This window comes from Ipomoea triloba, chromosome 3 (genome assembly GCF_003576645.1).
Source record: "Ipomoea triloba cultivar NCNSP0323 chromosome 3, ASM357664v1".
Classification (NCBI taxonomy): domain Eukaryota; kingdom Viridiplantae; phylum Streptophyta; class Magnoliopsida; order Solanales; family Convolvulaceae; genus Ipomoea; species Ipomoea triloba.
Window position 1 is genome coordinate 12265061 of NC_044918.1, and position 14644 is coordinate 12279704.

The 14644-nt window shown below is 37.7% G+C and overlaps 1 protein-coding gene, 1 non-coding gene and 1 pseudogene across 2 annotated transcripts; 1 reads left to right on the forward strand and 2 right to left on the reverse strand.

The window, feature by feature from the left end:
• Positions 1-229: 229 nt before the first annotated feature.
• Positions 230-2736, reverse strand: LOC116012465 (G-type lectin S-receptor-like serine/threonine-protein kinase LECRK3). Its single transcript, XM_031252000.1, has one exon. The coding sequence runs from the start codon at positions 2693-2695 to the stop codon at positions 353-355; it is 2343 nt and encodes a 780-aa protein (XP_031107860.1). The 5' UTR covers positions 2696-2736; the 3' UTR covers positions 230-352.
• A 4047-nt stretch (positions 2737-6783) lies between these two features.
• LOC116012919 lies at positions 6784-7536 on the reverse strand (annotated as a pseudogene).
• Positions 7537-12131: 4595 nt separating this feature from the next.
• On the forward strand, positions 12132-12281 carry LOC116014538. Its single transcript, XR_004097408.1, has one exon. It is a non-coding gene; the product is annotated as a U4 spliceosomal RNA (small nuclear RNA).
• Positions 12282-14644: the final 2363 nt, after the last annotated feature.

Genomic DNA, 14644 nt, shown 5'->3' on the forward strand with positions numbered 1-14644 from the left:
ATTATAAAATGGTAAGAGATCACAAGAAAGGTAAAAACTTTTAATTTTTCAATTAATACCAAAAACGTTATAATTCTTCAAAAGGTATCTCTTTGATATTATTATTATTATTATTATTATTATTATTATTTGTCAATTAATTAATATATATGGACAATTAATTAATAAATTAATAAATGAATAAAATAAATAATTTTACTAAAATGCCACTAAGTTTGGGCGGGAAAAATTGGGAGGAGGATATTATTTTTATATATAGTATAGATTTGATTTCAATATTAAAAGACATGGACTTAAAGATTCCAAATAGCAAAAGGAAAAAACATAAAAGTTTGAGATAGTTAAGTCTGAATTACACAACACTAAGAAATGAAGTAGGACTGGGAGGAACAGGGATATCAACTGTCCCCTCTAGCATTAGTAAAACTTTCTTCATTGAAGGGCGGAGTGATGGTTCTTCTTGGATGCACCATAGGCTAATTCTTACCATTCTCTCTACTTGTCTCTTCTCCACTTCCTCTTCCCCAACTACTTTACTTACCTCACCCGCCTCAAAGCAGTTGTATACCCATTCTTCAAGAACAGCTTCTTCGTCACAAAGGCTCCAATCCACACTCTTTCGTCGACTGATTAGCTCTAACAGCACTATTCCAAAGCTGTATACATCTGCTTTTACTGTCACTGCCATCTTCCTGTGCCATTCTGGTGCGACGTAGCCTTTTGTTCCTCTAACTACAGTATAAGTTCTGCTCTGATCTTGCTTCATAAGCTTTGCCAATCCAAAGTCTGAAATCTTTGCTACAAACCGGTTGTCCATGAGTATGTTCTGAGGCTTTATATCACAGTGGATGATTTGTGTGTCACACTCTTCATGTAAATACAGAAGGCCCCTTGCAATGTCTCGAGCAATGCCAATTCTCTCCTCCCAGCATGGCTGTTTCTCCGGTGAGAAAAGTATATCAGCCAGAGATCCGTTGCACATGTATTCATAAACCAGAAGCCTTTTAGGTCCATCTATGCAATAACCCAGCAGCTTCACTAAATTACGATGATGGGTTTTTCCAATAGCTTTCATTTCATTCTGGAACTCTGTTTCCCCTTCTTCCAAAACTTTTTCTAGCCTCTTTATAGCTAATAATTTCTGGCATTCTGCTAGCACTCCTTTGAATACTGTCCCAAATGCCCCTCTGCCAATCTCTTCCTGGAAATCATTGGTCACCTGCTGTAATTCCGCATAGGTGAAAGCCCGGGGCCCAACATCTTCAAAGAAATGGTCATCTCTGCTCTCAGCAGAGATATTTCTATATCTCCAAGCCCGGCTTCTGTGTACCAGCACCCCAGAGATCACCAAGGCCAGAAGAGCAAAAGCTAATAATGAAATGCTGATAGCTAAAATGTGTATGTGCAGCTGTTTTTTGCTTTCTGTGGGATGATCAACCGGACCTCCTCCTCTAATAGGCAATCCAACCTTAATAAGAGCTGCATTAGAATCACCCATGGATCTCCTTCCATATATCAGGGGCAACCTATCTTTTCTGCATTCCCTATCTTTAAACAGTGCTGCATCACAATTGCAATCCTCCAAACAGGCTTGCTCACACTCTTCTTTACTCAAAGCTTTCAACACAGCATAGGAATTGCTTTGCCACGCCGTGTTGTCCAATGCTCTCATTTCATAATCAATATCGCCGCCACCTGTTGAATGACAGCTTATTGCAGTGAAATTTCTAATGCATCCTGAACTCCAGTTGCCTGGAATCACAAAATCGAACCCCGGGAGACATCTGCATTCAGATTCAGTGTCCATTGTAGTGCAAAAAGCATTCACCCCGCAGATACCTTTTGGGGCGCATTTATCTGCCGTAGTTGACCATAAAACTGACCAGTTTCCATGACCCAATGGATGTGAATACAGCCGGAAAATACCATCCACATCTAATTTTGCAATGTAAATATATTTTTCCTTTGGAAAGCCTCCTGTGGTTAAGTTATCCACACTAATATTGCTGGTAGAATTGATCAAGTAGAGGTAAGCATCTTCCTCAAGATTTAGCGTAATCTGATTACCTTGACCAGCAGTGTTTGATGCCCAGTAAGCATTTTCACCAGTATCTGTAGTCTGGATTGGATACTGAACAAGGTTTCCGTCACTTTGCATCTTGATACGGAAAATTCCACAAGTGTCATCGCTTTGTGAAGCACTGGAAATCAGCTCTTTTCCATTGGAAAGGCTCTGTCCGGGCAAAAGGGTATTTGTTGGATTATCAAAGCTCTGCCACATCATCCCATCAGAACTGTAAACCACGAAATTCCCGCTGTCTAACATGGAAGCTAATGTAATAGGAAGACCATTATCAATAATATCGATATCTTGGCCTTGGCCTTGGCCTACCTCCACAACTAGCCTTCCATCGCTCTTCAACACCAAAGTTGAGTTGCTAGGGAAAATGGGAGTAGTGTCCCTGTTGGCTGTCCAGACGGGTGTCCTCTCAGGTATGGCGGCTACGAATATTCCGACGGCATAGCCACTGCTGCCTTGCTGATAGAAACCGAAAGCGAAATGCCCATTGGGTGATACCCATGAAGACTTGCCGGTTGGTGTTAATGAGGAGCCTAGGCTTATGTTGTTGGAGGTTTGTTGAGCTGCTGCTGCTAAATAAAATGCAGCAGATAAGAGCAGAAGCAGAAGGGCCATGGATTTGATGTTTTATTTTGCTTTCCCTTTGTTGTTGTGTTTTCATCTTCTTGGCAGGGTTTAAAAGCTCTTGAGCTGTGAATTTTCTGCAGAGTTCACCAGGAACAAAGTCTTGGTCATCAAGTCAACCCAATCAATCAGTCATCATATTAAATAAAATCCAGTGCTTTCAATTTATGTATTTATACAAATCTAAAACAAAATCAGAGTTCACTGTTCAGCAGGACTAAAGTCTTGGTCATCCTTTCAAACAAAAAAAAGTCTTGGACTCTTGGTCATCAACGCAACCCATTCAATCGGTCATCATATTAAATACTCCGTAACATTCACTGCTGTCAATTTATGAATTTAAACAAATCTAAAATAAAATCCAGTTATATATCACTTATATATACATACATATATGAATATTTTTTTGTAAATTTAGAAATATCTTCTTCTTCTCCCAATTTAGAAATATCCGTTTTAGATGCTCTGGTTGTAGTTATCACTGGTGCTTTACCCGTGAGATGCACGAAAAAAGTTATGTTATATGAATTTAAATAGAAAGATAGAGAAAATAAAAATGTGTTTAAATGACAATGGTGGTGTTTAGCAAATAGTTATTTTCTTTTGGTAAATCTACGAGGTGTTTCACGGTTTTATCTGTCTGTTTAATAGTTCGGGTCCACTATCCGACTAATTCCCGCTCGCTCCGGGAGTCACGGGAGCTGGCCCGGGGGAATCGTCACTTGTGGTGTTTAGAAAATACTCCGTAACTATTATAATATTAGTTTGTTGTAAAAAGGTATTTGGTAAATTAATTTTCAGCTGATAACTAATTACATATAAAATAGCCTTTAAGGATATAAGTGTATTGTGTTATTTTTAACAAGGACATTTATACTAGTAGTAGTCAGCTTAGGAAGCCGGTGAATGCTAATCACATATCTTCCTCATGGGCTTCATAAGCTCGTTGCTAATACCTTCACAGTACTAGGCAATAGGCTTATGATGAGTCCCGTCGACAGGCTCAAGCACCGTACTGTGAAGAGACAATGAGAGCAACAAGACTGGCATATAAGACTTCCAAACTCGTATCTACAGTTCTATTGTTTTTTAATTTTTTTAAATTATTGGGGGCATTTTGGATAAAATAATTTCTTCTTCAAAATGCTGATTGAAAACACTGTTCAAAGTCGCGTTTAGGATTGTAAAGTTTTGGAGTAATAAACTACTCCAAAACGCTAATTAACCTAACACTTTTTTTTTGGCTAGTTGGGCAGGTCAAAATGCTAAAACGGTTGATCAACCATTTACCAAACATCTCTAAGATAATAATATAGTTGAACTTCCCATTTATTTGGTCAGACTTTTTTTAATAGCATACAAAATAAAAATTAAAATATCTCAGTAGGATCTTTAGTTATTTGGTTATCATATCCTTCTTAAAACAAATTAGTGATAAGTAGGTGGACATCAACCATTTAACCACATCTCTACATGGTAAGTCACAACGTCACGTCTCAAATTGAGCAGAGACTGAACACAATTGACCTAGCCAACGCTTAACAAGAAATCAAAAGATGTAAATTTTAAATTTTGTATGAGTAGATTTAGACCCTAATCACACATATTTCCTTATATAATTATATTGTATAATGCATTGCATGTGCACATAATATTTATTAATATGTACTTATGCAAATTCTATAATATAATTTTCCTAAACATAATTAGAGTTAATACCATATGGATGGATGGGGTCCTTTGAGTATAATGGTTTTGCCACGTTTAGTCTTAAACTTTCATATTAACTACCCGTGGTCCTTCGACTTTCAAATTGTTACCATTCGTAGTCCAAGTTAACCACCCATGATCCTTGAGCTTTCAAAATTTAACCATCCAGGGTCCTCTTGATAGTTGAAGGACCATGGGCGGTCAATTTGAAAGTTTAGGACTAAACATGGCAAAATCACTATACTCGGAGGTTGAGATTGATTCTTAGTGCAATTTTCTAGATGTAAGGTTGAGATTGGTTTTTAGTTTTCTCATAAGATGATAAGTGCAAAAGATACCACTTTTAATTTATAAGGTTATTTGTGGATCGTTTAGTATACAAGTTAAGGCTTTAATGAATGGTTTAGTCTTAAATTGCCTTAAAATGCTTTATATTGTCTTAGTACCCCGTTCTACGCTTTGTTAATTGTTTTGTAGGTAAAAAGAAGTGCAAAAAGGCGGAAAATGGCAATATTTCGGAGAAGGATTTACAAACCGAAGTTGGAAGGCAAAATAGGCCTTGGACGCGCAGTGGACGCGCGTCCAGCGTGCGTCCAGCCCGCGTCCAACGTCCCAAAACAGCAGAATCAGAGAGCTCTCTGATGGACGCCCGGGTGGACGCCCGCGTCCATCAGAGGCCGAACCAAAGTTTTGAGAGCGTGAAATCGGACGCCGGGGCGGACGCCCGCGTCTACCCCACGTCCAAACGCAAGCTGAAGCAGCAGGCACGCTGGACGTGCAGTGGATGCGCGTCCAGCCGTGCGTCCATCGCGAAGTTGGGCGGTTTTTGCAAGTTTAAAAGGAGAATTGAGCTAATTTTCAGAGGACGGAGACTGAGATCCCCCATTCCACACCTTAGAATATTTCTCTCTCTAGGATTAGCCTAGAGAGATCTCTCCCAATTCACTCCACATTGCAATTCTTAGGTTTAGATTAGAATTAGAGGAGAATTCCATTGTTGCAAGATTGTGATCTACATTCAAGTTCAAATTCAAAGTTCAATTCCTAGCTAAGTCTTCCTTTTAATTTCTTGTCATTACTTTTGCCTTTTGCTATTTCAATTCCAAGTATGATTAGATAGATCTTTGTGGATTTGGATTGAGCAATTTTGTATGGATGTTCTTGAGCTTTGACTTGATCAATTAGGTTTTGCAATTGCTTGATTGATGAGTTGATTGTGGATTGGGATGGGTGTCTTGACTCTATGCCAATTAGGATCCGATTGCACTAGAGGAGTAGGATAGGAATACTCACCTACGAGAGTAGGGAGTAGATCTAGCCCTCACCATCCACATTTCCCTCTCACCTTTGAGAAAAGGGAGAGTGGAAGACAAGAGGCACACAACGTGTTTGACAAAATGCATCTTCTAGCCTAGTGATCACAAGGATGACATTACGGTCTAAGAAGTGAGTCCATTGACCACGAGAGTGGCGGTGGTGTGAGCGACCTTGTCTCATTTTCATAATCTAAGTGTTGCTAGCCTAATATCTTAGGAAATCAAGGATACATATATGAGTTGCAAGATCCAAATCCTCCTTTCCAATTGATTGTCTCCAATGTTTGTTCCTTGTTTTCATTATGTTTCATGCACATTTCTTACTATGTTTGGGTTAGCTTTCAAACACTAAACACTCTTGTGCTTAATCCCCTTGCCGCTCAAACTCCCTCCTTGCCGTCCTTTGAGAACGATACTCGGGAACTTCTTCCCGTTTTAACACCTATTCCTTTCCATCCACCGCGAAAACTACATCCATCATAAGACCTTGTATATAGGCTTAGGACCACATACACAATGTTCCTCATGTGAAAAATATGGTGAAATCATAGCCATTGATCAATTTTGATCTAACGGTTAAAAGATGGAGCACCTTTTTAAAAAAAATGCTAATCAGGGGCTTTATTGTCTTTTTGTTAGTTTCTATAATCGTTTTTGTTAATCTTCTTCTACTTAACGGATTCTTCTTCATTGTTTCTGTTGACCTTGTGCCTTCTAGTCTTGTTTTTTATGATAAAAAATTAGTTAATCTAATTAGTTGTCAAGTGTTTTTGTAGTTGTAGGAATTAAATTGAAGAACTTCACTCTCCAAAATCAATAATTCAAGAACTCTACCTTTGAGAATAAATGAGAGTTAATTCCATCAATGGTTCCCCGACTATGTTGATTTTCCAAAATTGGTCTTTGTCTTTTAATTTGGACGAAAAAGACACTCGACTATTGATTTTGTTCCAGCATTGGTCCTTCCGTCTACAATCAGTTAAGTTGCTGTTATGTGTTGGGGTAAAAGAGTCTTTTTAGCCTACTGCCCTCTCCCAACTGAATTCACTTTGATTAATCCCCAATTATAGATGGCTTGAACGATCCCACCATATCCAAATGTGCTCTTTCCTTCAATTCTTCCCCCTTCACCAATGGAGCCTCTGAGTTTGTGGCACAGTTCACTATATCCCCCAACCCCACCACCACCTCGAAACTCCCATTGCTCTAAAAAATCACCCCCTCAAATCCGCTCTCCTTTTCCAACTTCTCAACCAAACATTGTGCCTTTCTAATGGTTCTGTTCCACATTATGACACTTTTTATTCCTAGCCGGACAGCCAGGTGGGCCCAGATCAAATGCAGGGCTAAAGAACACGCCCCAACCATCACAAGAGTTTTGGAGTTTTCCCTGGACAAAAATTTGGAAGCTAAAGCTGAGATGCAAGAAGTGCAGTAAAGGGTGAGGTCAGTGGCGTCCATGGTGGCTAAAGTTTGGCCGGTGAGGGAGCTGAAGAGCGCGTAACTTGCGTGCACTCTGGGGAGGTTTACGGCAGAGTTATTGGGGTGGTAAGTGACTAGCTTGACGCCGACGTAGGGGAGGGAAGGGGAGAGAGACCAAGACGGCATGAGGAGGAGGGAGGAGGAAGGGGTTGTGTCGTGGGAGTAGCGGACTGGGGATTGGATGTTGGTGGAGAGGGTGGAGTGGAGGTGGCGGATGAGGGGGGCGTGCGTGAGGAGACGGCGGAGAGTGGCGGTAGAGATAAAGACCGCCGGCACCGCGGCGACGGCGGAAATGGGATTGACTTTGTCTTCGTTGATTGCCATTAAGATTTGATTATTGCAGAATTAGGGATTAATCAAAGTGAATTCAGTTGGGAGAAGGCAGTAGGCTAAAAAGACTCTTTTACCCCCAACACATAACAGCAACTTAACTGATTGTAGACGGAATGATCAATGCCGGAACAAAATCAATAGTCGAGTGTCTTTTTCGTCCAAATTAAAAGACAATGACCAATTTTGGAAAATCAACATAGTCAGGGGACCATTGTTAAAATTAACTCGAATAAATGACATGCTTTCAAGTTTGAAGGAAGAAAAGCTCAAGAGTTATTAGGATCCATTTTGTAAAAAGGTTAAAAATATGACTATTCATTTTGAGAGTTCAAAATACTTTCAAAATATTTTTAACTACTTTCTTCGTACCTTTTGGCGAGTCAATTTCCTTTTAGTCTTCTACCCAAAAGGATTTTATAAAAAGTGTCAAAATGATTTTTGAGCCAAATATTTCAAAATGATTTTTGTCCCTGGAATATTTGTTGCTAACCATCCTGCTAATTACCATCATTAAGCACTAATCACCTTGCAAACATCATTAGTGCTAGTGACCATGCTTAATCCTTTTTCTTCTTCATGGTACTGCCTAATCCCGTCTGCCAACCCAACATTAAGCCAGACCTTCAACGGGTTTCCTCACGGGTCTATGTAGCCTGTTGAGTGAGCCTGTGAGGTTTCTAAGGAGATGCAACACAAGACTGTTAAACCCATAGTCGAGCTTTTTGGTCTTTGTAGTGAGTGGCCAAAATGTGAACCATTTATCTTGGGCTTGAGCAACGGTACTATGTAACCCGTGGAATAAACCCTTCAAGAAAACTATATTCTTCATTTTTATCCATCCTACAAAGGTTTTCTTTCATTTTGTGCAAGAAGCTATGCTTTTAATCTTTCTCTAATCTTTCAAAGCTTCTTGCACTGCACACACACTTAGAAAGATGCTCTTACATTTTTTTAAATTATTATCCTACAACCTCTCTAAGTTTTGATTGAGTCTTATTTGAGTTTCATATTTAATATTCATATTCTCAATCTTCTACTGCTTAATTTGTATACAACACTTTTAGTCTTTGAGAAACAATTTGTAAAGTGTATGATTTGTCATCATTGTTATGATGTAAATACTTGGGCATTGGCCACCATACCCAAACTACACTTAGTTAAATAAAATGCACCAACATACGTAGTAAAACACACCGTTCAACATACTAAAATGTACCAATTCTCAGATCAAATTACACCAGTAACCACACAAACCCAAAATGCAACTACTCTCTTAAATCGCACCTACATTCATAATAAAACACACCACCCAATGTATAAAAATGCACAGGTGGACAAATTAGAACACACCATTGGCCACCATGCCCAAACTACACTAGTTAAATAAAATACACCAACATACGTAGTAAAACGCATCACTCAACGTACTAAAATGCACCAGTGCTCAGATCAAATCACACCAGTAACCACACATATATACCCAAAATGCAACTGCTATCTTAAAAGGCACCTACATTCATAATAAAACACACCACTCAAGATATAAAAGTACACCAGTTATCATATTAAAACACATCACTTAACCACCATACGTCAAGTACACAGATATACTATTGCAAATTACAGTAATATTATCTCAAATATGAACCAGGTTAATGTTGACAACGCACAAACAACACAAATACACATACTATTGCAAATTACAATAATATTATCTCAAATATGAACTAGATTAATGTTGATAAAGCACAAACAACACATTACGTGGTGCCCTAGTCTGAAATGCAGTAATAATTTGTTAGTTTTTTCCCTATTTTTGAAATAATAGATGTGTTTAGAGTGTTAGACTGTACTTTTGCGTGGTCTTTGAACAGGTTGGTTCTCCATTGTAGTTTTCTGTACTCGTAGCCGAGTTGTGTGCTTTTTAGCGACGGAGTTTTGTCCTTTGTAAGTGATCGAGTTGTCTGGTGTGTAGACTTCGTTTGCTCTGTGATCGTGGCCCGTCTCTCGTCGTCTTCGTCGCGCGGAATGTCTTGCCTGGAGAGCTTCGTAGTTAATGGAGTGCCTTGAGATTGTGAACGAACATGTCGTGGCGAGTTTAGTGCGGTTTGAATCATAGTAAATTGACAAGCCTACCCCTGCCTTCGCATTAATAATATATGTTCAGCACGCTTTATTTTGGATCAACGTGAAGCGCTGGATAAAATGATCTAATGGTGCAGAATAGGCCACACAGCCGCACACAAGAGCAAGGCCACACCTGATGCCTCCTCTATATATATATATATATATATATATATATATATATATATATATATATAGTGATGTCAATCGGGCCAGCCCTGTCGGTTTCGGGCTAGCCCTGTCGGGTTGTCGGGCTTATCGGGTTCGGGTTGTCGGTTAATTATTATTTTAATCTCGGATTCGGGTTAGCCCTAACCCTAAACTTCAGGTTGTCGGGCTTATCGGACGGGTTAGACTATTTGAACTAAAATCGAAGATGAATACTTACATTCGATTAAACGGGTCAAGTCGTCAACCGGATTCGTTAGAACGGGTCAACCAGATGAGCATTTAGCACATTAAAATTTAACAAATGCAATTACAACGGTTCGATTTCGATTCGAATTTAATTCGGTTTTGTGTTCGGTTCGGTTTAAGACCCCCAAATTTTAACATTTCCTAGGCGACAAGACGGTTAAGGGGTGGCGCGACTTAACGGGGCGTCGTAATAACTATGCATGAAACATCACATAACTCAAATCCAAAATCTAATATCTAAATATTAAAATACCAACATAACAAATTAACAATTTATAGGTGAGTTCATCTTTAGTATTTTTTTTTTATCACTAGGTACATTTTTAAATAAAATTTTAATAAATATATATTATATATAATTAATAAATAAATAAATAAATAAATATATATATATATATATATATATATATATATATATATATATATATATATATATATATATATATATATATATTATATATCCAAACTGGAAATTCATTCCAGTGAGTTCACTGGAAAGAATTTCCAGTTTGGATTTATATATATATAATTTATAATATATATATATAATTTATAATATGTATATATTTATTTATTTATTATATGTAATATATATTTATATTTATACATTTATTAAAATTTTATTTAAAATGTACCTAGTGATAAAGAAAAATACTAAAGATGAACTCACCTATAAATATTAAGTATGTTATGTTTCACATCACTTCTATAATAAATAATATTTTTTAATTGTTCGGGCTATCGGGCTAGCCCATTTAATTTCGGCTAGCCCTATCGGGCCATCGGGCTAATCGGTTTCGGGCTCATCGGGCTAATTTTTTTATCGGGCTAACCCGTTTGGGCTATAGCCCTGTCGGTTTCGGGCTAGCCCATCGGGTTCGGGCCAGATTGACATCCCTAATATTATGTATGTATGTATGTATGTATGTATGTATGAATGCATGTATGTATATAAAAGTGTAATTTAAAAGATTTCAATTAGGATTTTTAATAATATATTTCTAATCATTAATTTTATTTGTACAAAATGATGAGAAAAGGTTAAAAATAAATTTAAGTTGAAAAAAATGTATAAGGGGAAAATATGGAGACTGTTTGGGTGCATGTTGCTACATCACCCTGATCCATCATAAAACTCTTGATAACTTTTTTATTTTGTCAAAATATATTATGTGAACCAAATTAAACATGCTGGAAATATGGAAATTAGGGGGGAAAATGTAGAGAGAGTTGTGTTATGGGTATCTCCCCACTCAAAAATTTGGTTTAGGAAAAATAGTAGACTACAAGTTTTATAAATGATAACTTGTATGTTAGTACAGGATGGGAATTGAAGAACTGATGATCATAGAAAATAAATTACTTGTATGTATGTACTGTGCATACAAACTAGCTAAAACCCAACGTGCATTCCAGCTAGCCACAAATTAAAGATGTAATTCCTCAGGTCAGGTTGAATTATATTTATTTATATTTGCTCACACTCTCGTGGCATGTTAGACAATGTAACGGAAATTTGGTGGTCTATGGTTCTGATGAGAAGATCATATGGCGGATACCCTTCTTCTGCCGGGATAGAAGGAGCCTGCCTGCCTTTTGAACCCACGGATCGGAAGAGATGGAGTTGATATCCTTTCCAGTACATCCCCATCCCAAAGAAATTAGCAAAAAACAGCTGCATATATGCGCATACACATTTTAGTTTTCAGTATTAATGAATTAATTAGCTTTTGCTCTTGGCTATCTCTGTGGTGCTGATACACAAAAGCAGGGTTTGGAGATCAGATACAGAAAATATCTCGATCTGAGCGTATAGATAAACATTTTTGCGATGCGAGGATGATGGATGCAGAGTTACAGCAGGTAGGTAACGTAACCAATGATATGATTTCAAGGAAGAGCTTGGGAGCCAAAGGGGTTTATGTATGCGGAGGAAAGAAGATGAGAGCAAGTTTTAGTTTTTTAGTGTACCACATCGGCTGCGTTTAGGCGTGGGAAGGGAATGAGGGTAGCATAAAAGGCCAGGCCATTAGGGAGTAAAAACCATCTTTGCGCTTGGGGCAATGACGCAGCTAGTGAGGTTCTAACCGAGGTGAGTTTATTGCTGGTTGAAAACTATTTCCAAACCCACTCTATGACTTGGGTTTACCCTAAGCCTTAGAGAATTTTTGGAAGGGCTTCCTTATTTGGAAGCTCTACAGTTTGAGTTTAAACTTTTTTGTTTAAAATTTTATTCCAACTCTTAGGGTGTGTTTGGAAAGTAGGAAAATGGTTTTTGGAAAATGATTTCTGGAAAATGAGTCATTTTTCAGAAAATATTTTCCTTTCTTGTGTTTGGCTGCAGAACAGAAAACTGTGTTGGTGTGTTTGGCTCATTTTCCAGAAAATGGGTAGGAAAATGAACAGAATTATATAATTGAATATTTTAATTAATTTGTTTAAATGTAACAACATTTATAACAAATATACAATCCAAAAAAATAAAATAATCACAAAAAATCACAACAAAATAATATCTATCTCATAAAAAAATTTAAAAAAAAATTGGCCGACTGGTTTCAGATGTCAAATAAAAAAAATAAAACTCATAATATCTATCTCATAATAAAAAAATAAATTATTACTTAAAAACAAAAAGAAAAAGTTGAAGATGTCAAGAAGATGGGATGAAGATGAAGAAGTTAAAGCATTTAGGAGGCCTAAGGAGATGGAAGAAGCAAAGGAGAAGGAAGAAGCAAACTTTGGAAAATGACTTCCCCCAAAAAAAAGGGGAAGTCATTTTCCATAAAATTGGGCTTATTTTCCATTGACCAAGAAGTTCATTTCCATTGACTCTATTTTCCCCGTTCTTCCCAAACACCAAAAACCCGGAAAATGATTTCTAGAAATCATTTTCCGGGTTTCCAAACTCACCCTTAATTGATTTTATTTAATTAGCTTTTACTTGCCTTAGCTGTAATAAATAAGAAGCAATTTTAGGGCATGAAATTTTTTTCTTTAGTAATTATGTTTTAAATTTGTCAACTCATTTACTCAATTGTTTCATGTCATTGGTGGAGGAAGGGCTCATGTCATTGGAGGAAGGGCTCGTCCACGTTCACCGTACCCCAACTCATTAACACACATTTTGTCATCTCAAAATGACAACAATACATATCATCAGAGAAACATGCTCAACTGGTCACATAAGTGAAGTTTGGGAGATTGAGAGAAACATGCTCAACCGGTCACATAAGTGAAGTTTGGGAGATTGGGAGAAGAAGTGAAGAACCCACACATTTCCATCTCAAAATCACAACATTCAACAACATTACCATCTCAAAATCACAACATTCAACAACTAACCATAAATATTTTCGGAGAAAGGGATTGGAATATCCTTTTTCTCATGTAAACTGTAAACCTTTCATATATCTTTACCAAAATATGATATTGTATAATGTCATTAATAAGATTCAAACCTCATTACTTATGAAATTATTACAAACTCTAACCATTATATATTACATTATTTATTTGTTTAACACATATACTATTTTATTTTAATATTGACTTTGTGGTTAAGTGGCATGTAGTGACTCTCCCAAATGGGAGGTCATGAGATCATACTACAATATGTAATAGAGTTAGTAGTATTAAAAAAACATTATATTTGAAAAAATCTCTTGAATTATATGTTTCTAAATTTAAATTATTTTAATTCTAAAAATATTTCTTTCCATGGTAGTTGGTAATGTGAGAATGTGAGCTTGTGTTATTCATTCACTGAAGGAGCAACCATTAAATAGAGTACAAAACATGAAAGCAGGAAATAGTTACAACTAAACCACAAGACTAGGCTATCACAACAAACAACCAGACTAAGTCTTAACACGCCCCCGCAAGATTGAGGCACCATCAGTAAGCCCAAGCTTGGACCGGAACATAATAAACAATCGATGACCAAGCGGCTTAGTCAGGAGATCAGCTACTTGCTCCAACGACTTGACATAGCTGACACGTAGTGAGCCAAAAGCCACTTGTTTACGCACAAAAAAGTAATCTAGTGCCAAGTGCTTCATCCAAGAGTGAAACACAGGATTTTTACTCACATACGTGGCACTTAAATTATCAGTAATCAACACAGGTGTAGCTCGCATACGCACCCCAAGCTTGTGCAACAGACTCTGAACCCACATAACTTCAGCAGCGGATCGGAATTGGAAAGCGCTCAGAATTCGGCTTCCGTGGAGGACCGAGATACTGAGCGCTATTTCGCAAACCTCCAGGAGATTAGATTAGACCCAAAGAACACACAATAAGCCGTGGTAGACCTCCCCCCGTCACAAACACTACCCAGTCCGAGTCCGAGTAAGCTACAAGAGAAAGGGGACAACCACACCGAAAATGAAGGCTAAAATGCAGGCATAGTTGACCGCATAAACTATGCCAAGCGATCGTGTGTTCGCCGTGGTAAACTGTGTGTTAGTAGGAGACGCCATAAACTATGCCAAGCGATTGACCGCAAACGAGACATTCGGTCGGGTAATCGCCAAGTATTGCAAGTGACCAAAAACAC

Coding starts and splice junctions, on each gene's coding strand:
- LOC116012465 (XM_031252000.1), bottom strand. CDS start 2,695: ATGGCCCTTCTGCTTCTGCTCTTATCTGCTGCATTTTATTTAGCAGCA.